This window comes from Pseudophryne corroboree, chromosome 1 (genome assembly GCF_028390025.1).
Source record: "Pseudophryne corroboree isolate aPseCor3 chromosome 1, aPseCor3.hap2, whole genome shotgun sequence".
Classification (NCBI taxonomy): Eukaryota; Metazoa; Chordata; class Amphibia; order Anura; family Myobatrachidae; genus Pseudophryne; species Pseudophryne corroboree.
This window is the reverse complement of record NC_086444.1, coordinates 1,014,891,015-1,014,912,576: the sequence shown is the minus strand read 5'-3', so window position 1 is coordinate 1,014,912,576 and position 21,562 is coordinate 1,014,891,015. Positions and strand designations below refer to the sequence as shown.

General features: G+C 46.9%; 1 protein-coding gene across 1 annotated transcript in view; it reads left to right on the top strand.

The window, feature by feature from the left end:
* SPATA4 (spermatogenesis associated 4) overlaps positions 1-21,562 on the top strand; it is a 38,812-nt gene that overhangs the window by 10,527 nt on the left and 6,723 nt on the right. Inside the window, exons 2-5 of the mRNA XM_063920658.1 lie at positions 15,396-15,525; positions 15,699-15,817; positions 18,102-18,322; positions 19,300-19,422. Coding sequence (XP_063776728.1) covers positions 15,396-15,525; positions 15,699-15,817; positions 18,102-18,322; positions 19,300-19,422 — 593 coding nt within the window. The remainder of the gene's footprint in view (positions 1-15,395; positions 15,526-15,698; positions 15,818-18,101; positions 18,323-19,299; positions 19,423-21,562) is intronic.

Below are 21,562 nucleotides of genomic sequence, written 5' to 3'. Positions count from 1 at the left end.
CGCTTATCTTACTCACACAGCGACCTCGGTGCAAATTTTAGGACTAAAAATAATATTGTGAGGTGTGAGGTATTCAGAATAGACTGAAAATGAGTGTAAATTATGGTTTTTGAGGTTAATAATACTTTGGGATCAAAATGACCCCCAAATTCTATGATTTAAGCTGTTTTTTAGTGTTTTTTGAAAAAAACACCCGAATCCAAAACACACCCGAATCCGACAAAAAAAATTCGGTGAGGTTTTGCCAAAACGCGTTCGAACCCAAAACACGGCCGCGGAACCGAACCCAAAACCAAAACACAAAACCCGAAAAATTTCAGGCGCTCATCTCTAGTGATATCCCTGTGTTATATAGCGCCCTGGTGTGTGCTGGCATACTCTCCCTCTGTCTCCCCAAAGGGCTTTTTGGGGTCCTGTCCTCTGTAAGAGCATTCCCTGTGTGTCTGCTGTGTGTCGGTACTGCTGTGTCGACATGTATGATGAGGATAATGATGTGGAGGCGGAGCAAATGCCTGTGAATGTGATGTCACCCCCTGCGGGGTCGACACCAGTGTGGATGGACTTATGGAAGGAATTACGTGACAGTGTCAGCTCCTTACATAAAAGGTTTGACGACATAGGACAGCCGGCTACTCAGCTTGTGCCTGTCCAAGCGTCTCAAATGTCATCAGGGGCTATAAAACGCCCGCTACCTCAGATGACAGATACAGATGTCGACACGGATACCGACTCCAGTGTCGACGATGATGAGACGAGTGTACCCTCCAATAGATCCGCACAAAAAAAAAAAGGTTTGGAGAGGAGTGTACAGCGCTAAAAACCCCTTAAATCCGGATAATGTATATATATATACAACATAATAAAAATTGTTCTTATCCTTTGCACATAAAAATGAACAATCATAAGAGTATTAATAGATATCTTAGTGGATAATATAGAGAGTATTGATTAAAACAGTTGGTGATCGTTATGCTAACTTGATATCCAGCTGATTGTCAGTAGTGAGACCGGTTTAAACAGAATCTCCGTTTTTTTGCTGTGCTCACTATGAAACTGACACTCACTTTAAAGAAACCAATACCGTTCACTGAAAGGTATCTTTATATTCCTTAGTCCCATCTGGTGTCTTCAGGATTCAGGACTCCAACAGACCAATCACAAATGGATTAAAAAGAAGTACCCCTTAGGGAATTTATTCACAAAGACGTAACAATTTTTTCTTTAAAAAGAAGAAGAACACGGAACGCATACCCGCTCCCAAACAGAGGCTGTGCTTCACCACTGAGATGTCCGGAATATCTCAGTCCGCTGTAACGGCAAACAGCCTCAGGCGTGCGGGTAAGTTGCGGCTCTCTCCTGGATCAGCTCCCACGTCACTACAGCATCAACGCGTTTCGGGGGTCCGCCCCCTTTCTCAAGATCCAATAGATCCACCCGTTATATGATTGAGGCTATGAAAAATGTATTACACATTTCTGATGATACCCCAGGTACCACAAAAAAGGGTATTATGTTTGGTGAGAAAAAACTACCAGTAGTTTTTCCTGCATCTGACGAATTAAATGAGGTGTGTGAGGAAGCGTGGACTTCCCCAGATAAGAAATTGATCATTTCTAAACGGTTAATGGCTGCGTACCCTTTCCCGCCAGAGGATAGGTCACGCTGGGAAACACCCCCTAGGGTAGATAAAACGCGGACACGCTTATCAAAGAAGGTGGCACTACCGTCTCCGGATACTGCCGCCCTAAAAGAACCTGCTGATAGAAAGCTGGAAAGTACCCTAAAAGCTATATACACACACACTGGCATTATATTGAGACCCGCTATTGCATCAGCTTGGATGTGCAGTGCTGCTGCTGCGTGGTCAGACTCCCTGTCGGAAAACATTGATACCATGGATAGGGACAATATTTTGCTAACGATTGACCATATAAAAGACGCGGTCTTATACATGCGTGATGCACAGAGGGATATTTGCCGGCTGGCATCAAAAATAAGCGCTATGTCCATTGCCGCCAGACGGGGGTTATGGACTAGGCAATGGTCAGGTGATGCCGACTCCAAGCGGCACATGGAAGTTTTACCCTATAAAGGGGTGGAACTTTTTGGGGAAGGTCTTTCAGACCTCGTTTCCACAGCTACTAATGGGAAATCGACTTTTTTGCCACAGGCTACCCCACAGCAAAAGAAAGCACCGTATTATCAGGTACAGTCCTTTCGGCCCCAGAAAAATAAGCGGGCTAGAGGCTCATCCTTTCTGCCGAGGGGCAGAGGAAGGGGGAAAAAGCTGCAGCACACAGCTAGTTCCCAGGAGCAGAAGTCCTCCCCTGCGTCCGGTAAGTCCACAGCATGACGCTGGGGCTGCTCAGGCGGAATCGGAAACGGTGGGGGCACGTCTCAGGTTTAACAGCACACAGTGGGCTCTCTCACAAGTGGATCCCTGGGTCCTTCAAGTAGTATCTCAGGGGTACTGGCTGGAATTCGAGACGTCTCCCCCCCGCCGTTTCCTAAAATCTGCCTTGCCGGCAACTCCCTCTGCCAGGGAGGCAGTGTTGGTGGCTATTCAAAAACTGTATTCACAGAAAGTGATCGTCAAGGTACCCCTCCTTCAGCAAGGAAAGGGTTACTACTCCACAATGTTTGTGGTACCGAAACTGGGCGGTTCGGTGAGACCCATCTTAAATTTAAAAGCCTTGAACACTTATATCAAAAGGTTCAAGTTCAAGAGGGAATCGCTCGGGGCGGTTATTGCGAGCCTGGAGGAGGGGGATTACATGGTATCCCTGGACATCAAGGATGCGTACCTGCATGTCCCCATTTACCCTCCGCACCAGGAGTACCTCAGATTTGTGGTACAGGACTGTCACTATCAGTTCCAGATGCTGCCGTTTGGGTTATCCACGGCACCGAGGGTCTTTACCAAGGTAATGGCCGAAATGATGATACTCCTTCGCAAGAAGGGAGTTTTAATTATCCCGTACTTGGACGATCTCCTGATAAAGGCGAGGTCCAAAGAACAGTTGATAGTGGGGGTGGCACTTTCTCAGGAAGTGCTACAACAGCACGGCTGGATTCTAAACATTCCAAAGTCACAGCTGGTCCCGACGACACGTCTTCTGTTCCTGGGAATGATTCTGGACACAGACCAGAAAAGAGTGTTTCTTCCACTGGAAAAAGCCGAGGAATTGTCATCTCTGGTCAGAGACATCCTAAAACCAGGAAAAGTGTCGGTACATCAATGCACACGAGTCCTGGGAAAAATGATAGCTTCGTACGAAGCAATTCCATTCGTAAGGTTCCACGCAAGGACGTTCCAGTGGGACCTGTTGGACAAATGGTCCGGGTCCCATCTCCAGATGCAACAGCGGATAACCCTATCGGCCAGAACCAGGGTGTCTCTGCTGTGGTGGCTGCAGAGGGCTCATCTACTAGAGGGCCGCAGATTCGGAATACAGGACTGGGTCCTGGTGACCACGGATGCCAGCCTTCGGGGCTGGGGGGCAGTCACAAAGGGAAGAAATTTCCAAGGACTGTGGTCAAATCAGGAGATTTCTCTTCACATAAATATCCTGGAGCTAAGGGCCATTTACAATGCCCTAAGCCAGGCAAGACCCCTGCTTCAAAACCAGCTGGTACTGATCCAGTCAGACAACATCACGGCGGTCGCCCATGTAAACAGACAGGGCGGCACGAGAAGCAGGATGGCGATGGCAGAAGCCACAAGGATTCTCAGATGGCAGAGAATCATGTGTTAGCACTGACGGCAGTGTTCATTCCGGGAGTGGACAACTGGGAAGCAGACTTCCTCAGCAGGCACGACCTCCACCCGGGAGAATGGGGACTTCATCCAGAAGTCTTCCAAATGCTGGTCAACCGGTGGGAAAAACCACAGGTAGACATGATGGCGTTCCGCCTCAACAAGAAGTTGAAAAGATATTGCGCCCGGTCAAGAGACCCTCAGGCGATAGCGGTGGACGCTCTAGTGACACCATGGGTGTACCAGTCGGTTTATGTGTTTCCTCCTCTACCTCTCATACCCAAGGTACTGAGAATAATAAGAAGGCGAGGAGTGAAAACCATACTCGTGGTTCCGGATTGGCCAAGAAGAGCTTGGTACCCGGAACTTCAAGAGATGCTTACAGAGGACCCTTGGCCTCTGCCGCTCAGACAAGACCTGCTGCAGCAGGGACCCTGTCTGTTCCAAGACTTACCGCGGCTGCGTTTGACGGCATGGTGGTTGAACACCGGATCCTGAAGGAAAAGGGTATTCCGGAGAAAGTCATCCCTACCCTGATCAAAGCCAGGAAGGATGTCACCGCAAGACATTATCACCGCATTTGGCGAAAATATGTTGCTTGGTGTGAGGCCATGAAGGCCCCGACGGAGGAATTTCAACTGGGTCGATTCCTGCACTTCCTGCAAGCAGGGGTGACGTTGGGCCTCAAATTGGGGTCCATAAAGGTCCAGATTTCGGCTCTGTCGATTTTCTTCCAAAAAGAACTGGCTTCACTGCCCGAAGTTCAGACTTTTGTCAAAGGAGTACTGCATATTCAGCCTCCTTTTGTGCCCCCAGTGGCACCTTGGGATCTCAATGTGGTTTTGGCATTCCTGAAATCACATTGGTTCGAACCACTTAAGACTGTGGATTTAAAATATCTCACGTGGAAAGTGGTCATGCTGTTGGCCTTGGCGTCGGCCAGGCGGGTTTCAGAATTGGCGGCTTTGTCTTGTAAAAGCCCTTATCTGATTTTCCATATGGATAGGGCAAAATTGAGGACTCGTCCTCAGTGTCTCCCAAAGGTGGTCTCAGCTTTTCACTTGAACCAACCTATTGTGGTGCCTGCGGCTACTAGGGACTTGGAGGATTCCAAGTTGCTGGACGTAGTCAGGGCCCTAAAAATTTATATTTCCCGGACGGCTGGAGTCAGAAAGACTGACTCGCTGTTTATCCTGTATGCACCCACCAAGCTGGGTGCTCCTGCTTCTAAGCAGTCTATTGCGCGCTGGATTTGTAGCACTATTCAGCTGGCGCATTCTGCGGTAGGCTTACCGCAGCCTAAATCTGTAAAAGCCCATTCCACACGGAAGGTGGGCTCATCTTGGGCGGCTGCCCGAGGGGTCTCGGCTTTACAACTTTGCCGAGCAGCTACTTGGTCGGGGGCAAACACGTTTGCAAAATTCTACAAATTTGATACCCTGGCTGAGGAGGACCTGGAATTCTCTCATTCGGTGCTGCAGAGTCATCCGCACTCTCCCGCCCGTTTGGGAGCTTTGGTATAATCCCCATGGTCCTTACGGAGTCCCCAGCATCCACTAGGACGTCAGAGAAAATAAGAATTTACTCACCGGTAATTCTATTTCTCGTAGTCCGTAGTGGATGCTGGGCGCCCATCCCAAGTGCGGATTGTCTGCAATACCTGTACATAGTTATTGTTACAAAAATCGTGTTTTGTTGTGAGCCATCTCTTCAGAGGCTCCATTTGTTATCATACTGTTAACCGGGGTTCCTATCACGTGTTATATGGTGTGATTGGTGTGGCTGGTATGAGTCTTACCCGGGATTCAAAAATCCTTCCTTATTGTGTCAGCTCTTCCGGGCACAGTTCCTAACTGAGGCTTGGAGGAGGGTCATAGGGGGAGGAGCCAGTGCACACCAGATAGTCCTAAATCTTTCTTTAGATGTGCCCAGTCTCCTGCGGAGCCGTCTATTCCCCATGGTCCTTACGGAGTCCCCAGCATCCACTACGGACTACGAGAAATAGAATTACCGGTGAGTAAATTCTTATTTTACACATTACGGCAGACAGCGCCCCCCTTTTTACACATTACGGCAGACAGTCCCCCTTTTTACTCATTGCGGCAGACAGAAGAGAGAGAGAGAGAGAGAGGACAGAAAGAGTGAGAGTCAGTCAGGGCATATATACTGTACATCTGCACTCACCCTGGTCTCCCTGCAGTGCTGAAACTGGCTCTGAGCTGTGCTGCTGCTGGTGACTCCTCCTCAGTACCAGAGGCGCAGGATGGCTGCAGACCTGGCTGGTGCTAGAGGGCGGGTGGGGACCGTCGCTGCTGCTCGTCGATCTGCTCCGCTCCTCGGCAATCCCGCGCCGCCGTTGGGGCTGCTGCTGCTCGTCGATCTTCTCCGTTCCTTGTTTACCACACACCGCCGCTGGTGACCACTCGCCGCACCTTGATCTTCACAGCTCCTCGGTCTTCTTCCACCACCGCGTCCGCTCCCAGAATGCCGTGTGCGATGATGTCGCGCCCGCACCGGCATGGTGGGGGGGGGGGGGAGGAGATAACAGAGAGAGGCGGTGGGAGTGTAGAGTGGGAGGCGGGACTGCTCAGCAGGCATGGGGATAGCCAGACCGGGCGGCCATGCATATAATAAGCCACATTTTATAACTGTCATGCCGCCTACTATATTTAGTGCCATGACTCCTGGCTGTCCTCGCAGCGCAGTGGGGGACTCTTCATCACCAGCAAGATGCGCTCCCTCTACGAGTGCGCTGTGTGCAAAGCCCACTTTGCACACACCTAGTTACGGCCCTGCTAGTCACTTTAATGGATATTGATGCTATATACATATATCTTTCCAGGTTCTTTAGTACATCACTTGTTGCCCTTGGCCCCTTGTACAGGACATTGTGGGCCTCATTCAGAGGTGGATGCAGTGTTGATGCGGACGCAAGTGGCCAATGTTTTTAGTATGTAAATGGGTCCGAGCCACACAGGGCACGTTGGTTACCTCCTGGAGTCGCAGAATAAATCGGACACAGAACGGGGCAATTTTGTTGGGCGATCCTGGGGAGGTAATGGTGGTGACTAGCCAAGCATGTGCAAGTCGTGGAGGTGACACCGCCAGCGACTGCATCTTTTGTTCTGATGGAAATTCTGTGCCTCCATAGGGCTTGTACAATGTCCGATGGCGACTGATGTGCGACCGATGGTGTGTCTTTTTGCACACAGCAGCAGATTAATGATGCAGCCAGTGGGCATCTCAGTAGGGTGCCCATCAGCTGCGGCATTAGTATATATAGTCACAGTCGCGCTGCACATATAGATGTATCCACTTTTGAATTAGGCCATGAGAATTCATACCAGGACAAATACTGTATATACACATAGGTGTGCGCAGGGGGAGTGCCTGGTGCGCACAGGCACCCCCTAATGTCTGGCACCCCGATCTTACATGCCTGATGCAGCAATCACCGAGCAGGCTGATTACTGTCCCCTCTGCGCTGCACCCTGTCAGGACTGCATTACCGATCGGAAGCCTGGGTTAATCAAGGGTGCCACTGACATCGGCTTTCAAATTCCCAGCTCCACCTCCAGTGTGATGTGACGTTATTACGTCATGCTGCTCGCATGCCCACCGGTCACACCCGCCACATGCCCACCTCTCTCCTTCTATGCTATGCCAACGCCAGCCACTGATAAGGAGCAGCATGCAGCCAGCGTTCCTCTTAGGAAGACAAATTCAATACTGGCAGGCAGTCGGCAGCAACATTGACACGTCCCTTGTTTTTCCAGCAGCGGCAATACTAGTCTACGACTGTCAGTGTCAGTGAGGGACTGACTTGTAAGTAAGCTGCTGCAGCTTGCAGGGGAAAGAGAGGGGGAGCCAGACCAGGCTGAGGAGGAGCACTGTAATTGCAGTGAGTGCCATCAGGGGTGTTTGTTTGGTGCACAACGCAACATCTGACAATGTATCTGCTTTATTAGGATTGGTACAAAGGTGGATATTTTATATGCGTTGACCATCAATAGATGGTGCTAGACACGCCCAAAAGGTGGTGCTAGACACATCCCTCAGACGGTGCACCCCCTAATAAAATGTGCTGCGCACGCCAGTGTATATACAGTAGCAGCTGTGAGAACAGGACTGCCCTGAATAAAAGAGAATAAATCATGTCAAAGAAAGGACATGAAAAAATGTGCACATCATAATGTAGTGCTAGGTTAGCAGTAGTGCTCTGAAATGGGATCAGTATGATTTACCTACAATCAAAAGGGTATGGGTCGTTGGGTCGCCTCAACTTAGGTCGACAGTCATTAGGTCAACCACTGAAGGTCGACATGCATTAGGTCAACAGGGGCAATAGGTCGACATGGTAATTAGGTCAACATGTACTAGGTCGACAGGTCAAAAGGTCGACATGGGTTTTTGGACTTTTTTGGGTGTCGTTTTCATTGTAAAGTGATGGGGAACCCCAATTTGTGCACCGTGTCCCCTCGCATGGCCCGCGTTGTTCGCCATGTTTCAGGCAAGGTGCCTCGCTGCGCTCGGCACAGGTTACCGTTCCCAATTGTAGTCCACGTGGATCGTCAAGTATGAAAAAGTCCAAAAAAATTATAAATTGAAAAACTCATGTTGACCTCTTGACCTGTCAACCTAATGACCATGTCGACCTAATGACTATGTCGACCTAATGCATGTTGAACTTCAGTGGTCGACCTAACGACCGCATCCCCAATCAATATTCCGACGGTCAAAATACAGACAAGGTGAAAATACCGACATGGTCAAAATACGGACATTTAAAATGTCGTCACGGTCAAAATACCGACATGTCAAATGTAGACAAGTCAAAAAGTCGACACATGTTTAAAAGGTGCTTTTTGTGTGTGTATTTTGACATAGGTCAAAATGGTGTACTACGTCCCCTCGCGTGGGCATGGTGCCTCGTTGCGCTCGGCACACTATTATATTCCCCCTCCATAGTATGAATAAGTAAGTTTCAATAAAAAAAATTTATGAAAATCTCATGTCGATTTTCTCTGACGTCCTAAGTGGATGCTCGGGACTCCGTCAGGACCATGGGGAATAGCGGCTCCGCAGGAGACAGGGCACAAAAGTAAAAGCTTTAGGATCAGGTGGTGTGCACTGGCTCCTCCCCCTATGACCCTCCTCCAAGCCTCAGTTAGGTTTTTGTGCCCGGCCGAGAAGGGTGCAATCTAGGTGGCTCTCCTAAAGAGCTGCTTAGAGTAAAAGTTTTGTTAGGTTTTTTATTTTCAGTGAGTCCTGCTGGCAACAGGCTCACTGCAACGAGGGACTTAGGGGAGAAGAAGTGAACTCACCTGCGTGCAGGATGGATTGGCTTCTTAGGCTACTGGACACTAGCTCCAGAGGGACAATCACAGGTACAGCCTGGATGGGTCACCGGAGCCGCGCTGCCGACCCCTTGCAGATGCTGAAGAGAGAAGAGGTCCAGAAATCGGCGGCTGAAGACTTCTCAGTCTTCATGAGGTAGCGCACAGCACTGCAGCTGTGCGCCATTGCTCTCAGCACACTTCACACCAACGGTCACTGAGGGTGCAGGGCGCTTGGGGGGGCGCCCTGGGCAGCAATGAAAGTACCTATGCTGGCTAAAAATACATCACATATAGCCCCTGGGGCTATATGGATGTATTTAACCCCTGCCAGGTTGTCAGAAAAACGGGAGAAGAAGCCCACCGAAAAGGGGGCGGGGCCTATTCTCCTCAGCACACAGCGCCATTTTCCTACACAGCTCCGCTGCTAGGAAGGCTCCCAGGCTCTCCCCTGCACTGCACTACAGAAACAGGGTTAAAACAGAGAGGGGGGGCACTTATTTGGCGATATTATTATATATTAAGATGCTATAAGGGAAAACACTTATATAAGGTTGTCCCTGTATAATATAGCGTCTTGGTGTGTGCTGGCAAACTCTCCCTCTGTCTCCCCAAAGGGCTAGTGGGGTCCTGTCCTCTATCAGAGCATTCCCTGTGTGTGTGCTGTGTGTCGGTACGTGTGTGTCGACATGTATGAGGACGATGTTGGTGAGGAGGCGGAGCAATTGCCTGTAATGGTGATGTCACTCTCTAGGGAGTCGACACCGGAATGGATGGCTTTTTTAGGGAATTACGTGATAATGTCAACACGCTGCAAGGTCGGTTGACGACATGAGACGGCCGGCAAACCAATTAGTACCTGTCCAGGCGTCTCAAACACCGTCAGGGGCTTTAAAACGCCCATTTACCTCAGTCGGTCGACACAGACACAGACACGGACACTGACTCCAGTGTCGACGGTGAAGAAACAAACGTATTTTCCATTTGGGCCACACGTTACATGTTAAGGGCAATGAAGGAGGTGTTACATATTTCTGATACTACAAGTACCACAAAAGAGGGTATTATGTGGGGTGTAAAAAAACTACCTGTAGTTTTTCCTGAATCAGATAAATTAAATGAAGTGTGTGATGATGCGTGGGTTTCCCCCGATAGAAAATTATTGGCGTTATACCCTTTCCCGCCAGAAGTTAGGGCGCGTTGGGAAACACCCCTTAGGGTGGATAAGGCGCTCACACGCTTATCAAAACAAGTGGCGTTACCGTCTCCAGATACGGCCGCCCTCAAGGAGCCAGCTGATAGGAGGCTGGAAAATATCCTAAAAAGTATATACACACATACTGATGTTATACTGCGACCAGCGATCGCCTCAGCCTGGATGTGCAGCGCTGGGGTGGCTTGGTCGGATACCCTGACTGAAAATATTGATACCCTTGACAGGGACAGTATTTTATTGACTATAGAGCATTTAAAGGATGCATTTCTATATATGCGAGATGCACAGAGGGATATTTGCACTCTGGCATCAAGAGTAAGTGCGATGTCCATATCTGCCAGAAGATGTTTATGGACACGACAGTGGTCAGGTGATGCAGATTCCAAACGGCACATGGAAGTATTGCCGTATAAAGGGGAGGAGTTATTTGGGGTCGGTCCATCGGACCTGGTGGCCACGGCAACAGCTGGAAAATCCACCTTTTTTACCCCAAGTCACATCTCAGCAGAAAAAGACACCGTCTTTTCAGCCTCAGTCCTTTCGTTCCCATAAGGGCAAGCAGGCAAAAGGCCAGTCATATCTGCCCAGGGATAGAGGAAAGGGAAGAAGACTGCAGCAGGCAGCCCATTCCCAGGAACAGAAGCCCTCCACCGCTTTTGCCAAGTCCTCAGCATGACGCTGGGGCCGTACAAGCGGACTCAGGTGCGGTGGGGGGTCGTCTCAAGAGTTTCAGCGCGCAGTGGGCTCACTCGCAAGTGGACCCCTGGATCCTACATGTAGTATCCCAGGGGTACAGATTGGAAATTCGAGACGTCTCCCCCTCGCAGGTTCCTGAAGTCTGCTTTACCAACGTCTCCCTCCGACAGGGAGGCAGTATTGGAAACAATTCACAAGCTGTATTCCCAGCAGGTGATAATCAAAGTACCCCTCCTACAACAAGGAAAGGGGTATTATTCCACACTATATTGTGGTACTGAAGCCAGACGGCTCGGTGAGACCTATTCTAAATCTGAAATATTTGAACACTTACATACAAAGGTTCAAATCAAGATGGAGTCACTCAGAGCAGTGATAGCGAACCAGGAAGAAGGGGACTATATGGTGTCCCTGGACATCAAGGATGCTTACCTCCATGTCCCAATTTGCCCTTCTCACCAAGGGTACCTCAGGTTCGTGGTACAAAACTGTCACTATCAGTTTCAGACGCTGCCGTTTGGATTGTCCACGGCACCCCGGGTCTTTACCAAGGTAATGGCCGAAATGATGATTATTCTTCGAAGAAAAGGCGTCTTAATTATCCCTTACTTGGACGATCTCCTGATAAGGGCAAGGTCCAGAGAACAGTTGGAGGTCGGAGTAGCACTATCTCAAGTAGTTCTACGACAGCACGGGTGGATTCTAAATATTCCAAAATCGCAGCTGTCTCCGACGACACGTCTGCTGTTCCTAGGGATGATTCTGGACACAGTCCAGAAAAAGGTGTTTCTCCCGGAGGAGAAAGCCAGGGAGTTATCCGAGCTAGTCAGGAACCTCCTAAAACCAGGAAAAGTGTCAGTGCATCATTGCACAAGGGTCCTGGGAAAAATGGTGGCTTCTTACGAAGCGATTCCATTCGGCAGATTTCACGCAAGAACTTTTCAGTGGGATCTGCTGGAAAAATGGTCCGGATCGCATCTTCAGATGCATCAGCGGATAACCCTGTATCCAAAGACAAGGGTGTCTCTTCTGTGGTGGCTGCAGAGTGCTCATCTACTAAAGGGCCACAGATTCGGCATTCAGGACTGGGTCCTGGTGACCACGGATGCCAGCCTGAAAGGCTGGGGAGCAGTCACACAAGGAAAAAATTTCCAGGGACTGTGATCAAGTCTGGAGACTTCTCTCCACATAAATATACTGGAGCTAAGAGCAATTTACAATGCTCTAAGCTTAGCAAGACCTCTGCTTCAAGGTCAGCCGGTATTGATCCAGTGGGACAACATCACGGCAGTCGCCCACGTAAACAGACAGGGCGGCACAAGAAGCAGGAGGGCAATGGCAGAAACTGCAAGGATTCTTCGCTGGGCGGAAAATCATGTGATAGCACTGTCAGCAGTGTTCATTCCGGGAGTGGACAACTGGGAAGCAGACTTCCTCAGCACGACCTCCACCCGGGAGAGTGGGGACTTCATCGGGAAGTCTTCCACATGATTGTGAACCGTTGGGAAAGACCAAAGGTGGACATGATGGCGTCCCGCCTGAACAAAAAACTGGACAGGTATTGCGCCAGGTCAAGAGACCCTCAGGCAATAGCTGTGGACGTTCTGGTAACACCGTGGGTGTACCAGTCAGTGTATGTGTTCCCTCCTCTGCTTCTCATACCTAAGGTACTGAGAATTATAAGACGTAGAGGAGTAAGAACTATACTCGTGGCTCCGGATTGGCCAAGAAGGACTTGGTACCCGGAACTTCAAGAGATGCTCACAGAGGACTCATGGCCTCTGCCGCTAAGAAGGGACTTGCTTCAGCAAGTACCATGTCTGTTCCAAGACTTACCGCGGCTGCGTTTGACGGCATGACGGTTGAACGCCGGATCCTAAGGGAAAAAGGCATTCCGGAAGAGGTCATTCCTACCCTGGTCAAAGCCAGGAAGGAGGTGACCGCACAACATTATCACCACATGTGGCGAAAATATGTTGCGTGGTGTGAGGCCAGGAAGGCCCCACGAAGAAATTTCAACTCGGTCGATTCCTGCATTTCCTGCAAACAGGAGTGTCTATGGGCCTCAAATTGGGGTCCATTAAGGTTCAAATTTCGGCCCTGTCGATTTTCTTCCAGAAAGAATTGGCTTCAGTTCCTGAAGTCCAGAAGTTTGTCAAGGGAGTACTGCATATACAACCCCCTTTTGTGCCTCCAGTGGCACTGTGGGATCTCAACGTAGTTCTGGGATTCCTCAAATCACATTGGTTTAAACCGCTCAAATCTGTGGATTTGAAATATCTCACATGGAAAGTGACCATGATGTTGGCCCTGGCCTCGGCCAGGCGAGTGTCAGAATTGGCGGCTTTGTCTCACAAAAGCCCATATCTGATTGTCCATTCGGACAGGGCAGAGCTGCGGACTCGTCCCCAGTTTCTCCCTAAGGTGGTGTCAGCGTTTCACCTGAACCAGCTTATTGTGGTACCTGCGGCTACTAGGGACTTGGAGGACTCCAAGTTGCTAGATGTTGTCAGGGCCCTGAAAATATAGGTTTCCAGGACGGCTGGAGTCAGGAAAACTGACTTGCTATTATCCTGTATGCACCCAACAAGCTGGGTGCTCTTGCTTCTAAGCAGACGATTGCTAGTTGGATGTGTAGTACAATTCAGCTTGCACATTCTGTGGCAGGCCTGCCACAGCCAAAATATGTAAATGCCCATTCCACAAGGAAGGTGGGCTCATCTTGGGCGGCTGCCCGAGGGGTCTCGGCTTTACAACTTTGCCGAGCTGCTACTTGGTCAGGGGCACACCCTGGCTGAGGAGGACCTGGAGTTCTCTCACTCGGTGCTGCAGAGTCATCCGCACTCTCCCGCCCGTTTGGGAGCTTTGGTATAATCCCCATGGTCCTGACGGAGTCCCCAGCATCCACTTAGGACGTCAGAGAAAATAAGAATTTACTTACCGATAATTCTATTTCTCGTAGTCCGTAGTGGATGCTGGGCGCCCATCCCAAGTGCGGATTGTCTGCAATACTTGTACATAGTTATTGTTACAAAAATCGGGTTATTATTGTTGTGAGCCATCTTTTCAGAGGCTCCGCTGTTATCATGCTGTTAACTGGATTCAGATCACAGGTTGTACAGTGTGATTGGTGTGGCTGGTATGAGTCTTACCCGGGATTCAAAATCCTTCCTTATTGTGTACGCTCGTCCGGGCACAGTATCCTAACTGAGGCTTGGAGGAGGGTCATAGGGGGAGGAGCCAGTGCACACCACCTGATCCTAAAGCTTTTACTTTTGTGCCCTGTCTCCTGCGGAGCCGCTATTCCCCATGGTCCTGACGGAGTCCCCAGCATCCACTACGGACTACGAGAAATAGAATTATCGGTAAGTAAATTCTTATTTTTTGACCTGTCGGTATTTTGACCATGTTGTCATTTTAAATGTCTGTATTTTGACCATGTCAGTATTTTGACCATTGGTCAATTGTTGTCGGTATTTTGACTGTCGGGATTTTGATTGTAGGTAAATTGACTGCATCCCCTCTGAAACTTGACCCATATATGCCTGTGAGTTGCAGGGACGTGTGTGATTCCTGGCAATGGAGCCCATAGTTTTAAAGAGGCAATCATTTAAAAGACAAAAGTAGCCTGCTTTTAAATCTATGAGCTAAATGGAAATAAACTAATTTAGCAAAACTGCAACTGCTAACACTCACAGGTTGGGGGCGGCCCAGCACAGGGCAAGACCGCTCAGCATGCTAATTGCCACCAGGATACAATCGCATCTCAGACCCGACGAAATAGGGGTAGCCCCCTGCTGATACGATCAGTACTGAAAAAGGCCCTTAGTCAAAAGGAGGCATGGTAGATGAAGATGCTGGGGCCTGTTTATAAATTATGAGATTTTAGACATTATAATTTATTATTGCCGTTTATCGTGTTGAAAAGTTTTTATTGATCACTGGTAAGTAACAAACTACACATGCAGAAACAAGGGCTCTGATAGGAGCCCATCCCTGGGATGTTTAAAAGTAAAGTAATATCTAATGTGATCACCTTACTTTCAGCTTTCGGGGCCAGCCACACTACTGTGTCTGCACATCCTTATGACGGGTAGGGAAAGTGGCCCTAAGTCAGTATCTTGCCTCTGGCCCTATGGGCTCATAATCAGGGTTTGGCTATCATAGGAAGAGTATCCTAATTATATCACTACTCATTATCTTTCTTTCTTTCTTTCTTTCTTTCTTTCTTTCTTTCTTTCTTTCTTTCTTTCTTTCTTTCTTTCTTTCTATTATAAAATTTGTTGGTCTACAGTCCATCGCTCATGAGTGGCCAGATTGGAAACTGATGCTGTTGCGCAGCGTTGTAGTACAAGCTTTAACTGGAATAAAATGTATTTTGGTTTTTTAGAGACTTTTCAAATGGATACATCACTGCTGAGATCATGTCTTGGTATTACCCAGATGACATCCAGTTGCATTCTTATAACAATGGAACCTCACTAGCCACAAAATTAGGCAATTGGTCACAACTGGAGAAGGTAATCTGTCAGCTATTTTTCTGTTAAGCCTTAAGAAAAGAATCAGTGCTAAAGATCATTCTTCCCAAACAATAAGCTAGCATTTACTATACAATTACAGTTTCTTGTAACATTAGTGCAGACAAAAATTCTTATTATGTTATGGTTTGATAATAATTTATGCGTTTTTACAGTTCTTTGCGAAGAGGAAATTAAATGTTTCCAAGGAATTAATTGATGGAACAATGCATTGCAAGCCGGGAGCAGCTGAAATACTTTTACAAGAAATGTATGTTATGCTAACAAACAGAAGGTGAGGACAAATTTGGTAATTATTACAGCCTACATTACGGCCTCTATCTCTATCTATCTATCTATCTATCTATCTATCTATCTATCTATCTGTCTGTCTGTCTGTCTGTCTGTCTGTCTGTCTGTCTGTCTGTCTGTCTGTCTATCTATCTATCTATCTATCTATCTATCTATCTACCTGTCTGTCTGTCTGTCTGTCTGTCTGTCTGTCTGTCTGTCTGTCTGTCTGTCTGTCTGTTAATGGTTACATTACATTAATACAGTATTTTTTCTATAGAGTCTTTAATGAAAGTGTTTAGTGTTAGTTTCTTTGAGTTGAATTTTGTATTTTTTGGAAACAATTTAAGAGAGCTTAATTGTAATTTTCTGTCATGATCAAATCAATATTATTTGGGGTCGTGGCCAGCCTCCATAAAGGCATGAAATGCACAATAGTCTTGTGCAGTGTAATGCAACATATCTACCATGTATAATACAGTGCACAGTCTGGAACCTGATCCCTAGAGGAAGGAGTGGGCCCTCAGGCAGTGGGGCTCACCAGTGTTTTCCCCTGTACCCCTGTGGCCCAGTCTGACCCTGAGTTGTGCGTGTGGAGATAGTGTGTGACGCAAGTGTACTCAAGTCTCTCAAGTACCTTGGAGGGGCATGGGAGTTGAGAGATGGGATGGTAGTTTGAGAGAGAGTTCGTAGGAATTTGTTTTGGCCAGAACAGTGATGGAAAGAAACCAGTAGAGAGAGGGAGAGAGAGAGATTACAGATTTTTAGTTAAGGTTGGGATGAGTACCGGAGACAGAGTTTTACATTTTTGTGAGGCATAGAATCAAGAGGAAAGGTAGTAGAGTAGCAGGATGAGAAGAGCATAGATACTTCAGCAAGACATATGTATATAAATATGTACAGATCCTGCTCTGGAAGAGCAACTCGAATTGCACTAAGCCCTTTTTTGTGCGACTGTCCATCTTATCTACCATGCGATGTGAATAAAGCATTTTACAAGACTGTACTGATTAATTTGATTTGCAACTTTTGTACATCTGTGCGTGATGATTCTGAGTCTGAATCTGTATACAAAGTGACATGATGCATGATGCAGTGGCCACATATTTTTGTTACACCAAGTATACAGATTGAGGGCTAAATGCATCATCACTTGGAAAGTGATAAAATGGAGAGTGAAAAAAGTACCAGCCAATCAGGTATTAACTGCCATGTCACAGGCTGTGTTTGAAAAATGGCAGTAAGGAGTTGATTGGCTGGTAGTTTTTTCACTCTCCTTTTTATCACTTTCCAAGCAATGATGCATCAGGCCCAGGGACTCAGTTGCACACATATTTACAATTGGCTCAATTAATCAGTGTAATCTCATGAAGCAGTTTAGTTGCATCGCACATTCGTGCAAAAAGACGCTTCATCACTCAGTGCGGCTCACTCACGCCAGGCATCTCGCGCCACATTGCGCATTGATGCTAGGTGTATGAGGGCACGTCTGTAAAATTAAAAGTATATTAGAATTAAATCAAAATCTAAATTAAAATAAACAAAAAAATTATTTTGCCACAATTACTGTATGTGTGGTTTTATTTTAGCGTTAAGTTATCTGAGTTTTAAGTTAAGACTTCACTGGTACATCAGCCATTATGGTGTTTATTACATCTAAAGCATGAATATGACTAGAAACTGAACAGCAGGAAACAATATGGAGTCTACTGTAGGTTTACTGATAGGGACCTGGAGAGTTTAATATAGTATTAGGCCATGTAGCTGGGGTTTAGCCAAGTGATGCTGTGGGGTGGGATTGGTAGCTGAGGCTATATGAAAAGGGGCAGGGCTAAGCAGGTCTCTTTCCCAGTCTGCAGTCGTGGTTGGTGGAAGTAAGCACAGCAAACAGGACCAGTAGCACCTGAGCAAGGGAGTTGTAATGTTAAAGCATTGGCGATGCTTGGGAGTAACATCTGCTAGAAAGTCTTATGGATACCAGAATGTGGGTCCATATGTTCTATAACCAGTCAGATTATGTAGAGCATCAGGGGTGAATGCTTTGTATCATGACCATTATGGAATCACATGATCCTTGTATACCGTTTTTTTGTACTTGAATGTCACCATAGTGTTTGGGTTAAATAGGCAACAGTAGTTTCTGTTTGTAATTTAGTCGCTGAGTATGATCTAAGCGGGATGCTGGGCTTCGGCTGGGAACCCCATGCCAGTGTGCTTACCTGTATGCTCAGTACTAGTCATGACAAATGTTCATTTATAATTATATTTTGCTATATTTTTCTTTAAAGGGTTAAAACCATTCAGGATAATGAAGTAGACTTCACAGATCGATATTATCAAGAGAAGCTGCCTATGGCTGCTAGGTCAACAGCTACCAAAGCAATAAAAAACAATATAACCTTGAGCGAGATCTTGGCTGAGCCGGATCTTATTGTCAACAAACAGAAAGTTCAAGCGGTGATAGATTTACATTTGCAGCAGAGGCAGCAAGAGAGAATTGACGACCCAAGTGAGTACAGCATATTGACAGTGTGTGTTTCCAATGCAGCTGGTATATTGACAGACTATTTCAGTAGATCAGTCTGCTGATCTTGTGGGTGGTGGTGGACTGTCCATTGATGATTATGATGATAGTAGGTAGGCAGAGTAAGATAGTGAGAGGAGCAGGGTCTCCTAACAGCGCGGACTAGTCATGTTAGGCTCCTGTTAAACTGATGCAGGAAGATTGTGGTCAAACATATCTTTCAGTACGAAGCAAGGCTCATACAGTCGACTTGTTATACATGCGGGTGGGGCACATTGTGAAACGTAAGGTGGTTGAAGTTGGGTAGACCACAGCGTTCTATACAAAATGCAGGGTAGCTACAACAGTGATCATGATTCTGCTAACAAACCAAAAAATGCTCAGGACCTAATTACAAGTAATGAAGACCACATCAGAGAGTGCAGAAAGCGGACAGCAGCCAACTCTATTAGTGGGTGACTTTAGTTTAGTCTTGCAGTGGTTTTAGAGCAGAAGGACATTGCTATGTATGTATTCAAAAAACAATCTCAAAATCTAGAACTGTGACATGTGAAATAAGACAGACCCGATGTATTCTGTCATGATTTATTTTTAAAAATGTAAATAAGGGTCAAACAAGCAATATTTTCGGAAGAAAAGGAACATTTGTAAGTAATCAAGGGGTAGCCCAAAGGTGATGGTAAGCAGTATGTTATGCAGAGGTTTTACAGTTGCTGACATGTGCAGTTATTCCGACCAAAAATCTGCAACGTGTTTGCTGAATCAGACTATCCACACGCGAGGTGGGGTGGTGTAACCATCCACTGGCATTGTACTGCTAAATAGGCCCATATGTGTAGAAGAGAATTTTATGGCTTATGACAACATAAACCGACATTGCACCAGCCCATTGATAGATTTTAATTTATTATTAAAATATCTCTAAATATAATGGTCAATTCTAATTTTATTTTCTTATCTAGAAAGATTTAATGTGAAGCCATCTTTGGGTGAGCGCGCCATTCGTCTCCCTCCTCCGCCTGATTACAGCGAGAGTATGAGCAGCCTCTCAGACAGATCCTCATCCTCCTTGTCCTCTAATTCCAGTGCGTATAAAAATGGCAGATAATGTTCATCATACAGTACTTAATGATATGTTTAATGTGGTAGAGTGACAGCCTTGTCAGTAATAGCAGCTGCATTCTCATACACATGGCATTACAAGCAGTTGTCTGTAAAAGTTTTTTTTACGCAGTCCTACAGATGTGCAAACAAACCTCTACAAATCTGACTATGGGGCAGATGTATTAAGCCTGGAGAAGTGATAAAGCAGTGATAAGTGGAAGGTGATAATGCACCAGCCAATCAGCTCCTAACGGTCAATTTACATATTGGAGCTTATTGGCTGGTGCGTTACCACCTTGCACTTATCACTGCTTTATCATTTCTCCAGGCTTAATACATCTGCCTCTATATCTTAGCCATTGTCCTGAGCGGATATTTTGGGATAAAAAAAATTAAATAGTTTATTTGGGTCCTATAATAGAAGACATCATTGATAAATGGAAAGCTTAGCCACACTTTCCATGGCTGTGTTTATGTAGTAAGGATTATTGTGCCCCACAAGGTATTCATAATTCTGCATTATGGATTCTGGAAATTGATTCCTTATGCTATTCCTGCTTGCATGGTTCATTGATTTGGAAGAACAGGGACACAAGTTTTCCTGTACATATTTTGCAATATTCAAATCCAAATGTAAAATAACTGTTTCACAATGTATTTTTCTGTTTCAGTACTCAACATATATTTATTTATGCTTTTCATTTGTCATTTGTAGAAACAGATTCTTACATAATGGAAACATACTGTATTTAAACACTATTGCTCAATGTTAGACCAGAGACAGTCCCCGTATGTATTATACTTGCACTTAAGGCTCGATAAAATAAATTTGTGGGATGATCTGGAACTTTCCAATGTGAAAACTATCTGGAAGGAATTACTCAAGCGTGATGATTATATTATTTTCTCTAACGTCCTAGTGGATGCTGGGGACTCCGTCAGGACCATGGGGAATAGCGGCTCCGCAGGAGACAGGGCACATCTAAAGAAAGCTTTTAGGATCACATGGTGTGTACTGGCTCCTCCCCCTATGACCCTCCTCCAAGCCTCAGTTAGGTTTTTGTGCCCGTCCGAGCAGGGTGCAATCTAGGTGGCTCTCCTAAAGAGCTGCTTAGAAAAAGTTTTTTTTTAGGTTTTAAATCTCAGTGAGTCCTGCTGGCAACAGGCTCACTGCATCGAGGGACTTAGGGGAGAGATTTTCAGCTCACCTGCGTGCAGGATGGATTGGAGTCTTAGGCTACTGGACATAGCTTCAGAGGGAGTCGGAACACAGGTCATCCTGGGGTTCGTCCCGGAGCCGCGCCGCCGACCCCCCTTACAGATGCTGAAGATCGGAGGTCCGGAAACAGGCGGCAGAAGACTCTTCAGTCTTCATGAAGGTAGCGCACAGCACGGCAGCTGTGCGCCATTGTTGCTACACACTTCTCACTGACCAGTCACGGAGGGTGCAGGGCGCTGCTGGGGGCGCCCTGGGCAGCAATATTAAATACCTTTAGTGGCAAAGAATACATCACATATAGCCATTAAGGCTATATGTATGTATTTAACCCAGGCCAGATTTCTCAAAACCCGGGAGAAAAGCCAGCCGAAAAGGGGGCGGAGCTTATTCTCCTCAGCACTCAGCGCCATTTTCCTGCTCAGCTCCGCTGTGAGGAAGGCTCCCAGGACTCTCCCCTGCACTGCACTACAGAAACAGGGTAACAAAGAGAAGGGGGGCATAAATTGGCGATATTTATATATTAAAAGCGCTTATAACAAAAACAACACCTTTTAGGGTTGTTTATATACATTTATAGCGCTTTTGGTGTGTGCTGGCAAACTCTCCCTCTGTCTCCCCAAAGGGCTAAGGGGGTCCTGTCTTCGATTAGAGCATTCCCTGTGTGGCTGCTGTGTGTCGGTACGTGTGTGTCGACATGTATGAGGACGATGTTGGTGTGGAGGCAGAGCAATTGCCGGTAATGGTGATGTCACCCCCTAGGGAGTCGACACCGGAATGGATGGCTTTAGTTATGGAATTACGTGATAATGTTAGTACATTACAAAAGTCAGTAGACGAAATGAGACGGCCGGAAAACCAGTCAGTACCGGCTCAGGCGTCTCAGACACCGTCAGGGGCTGTAA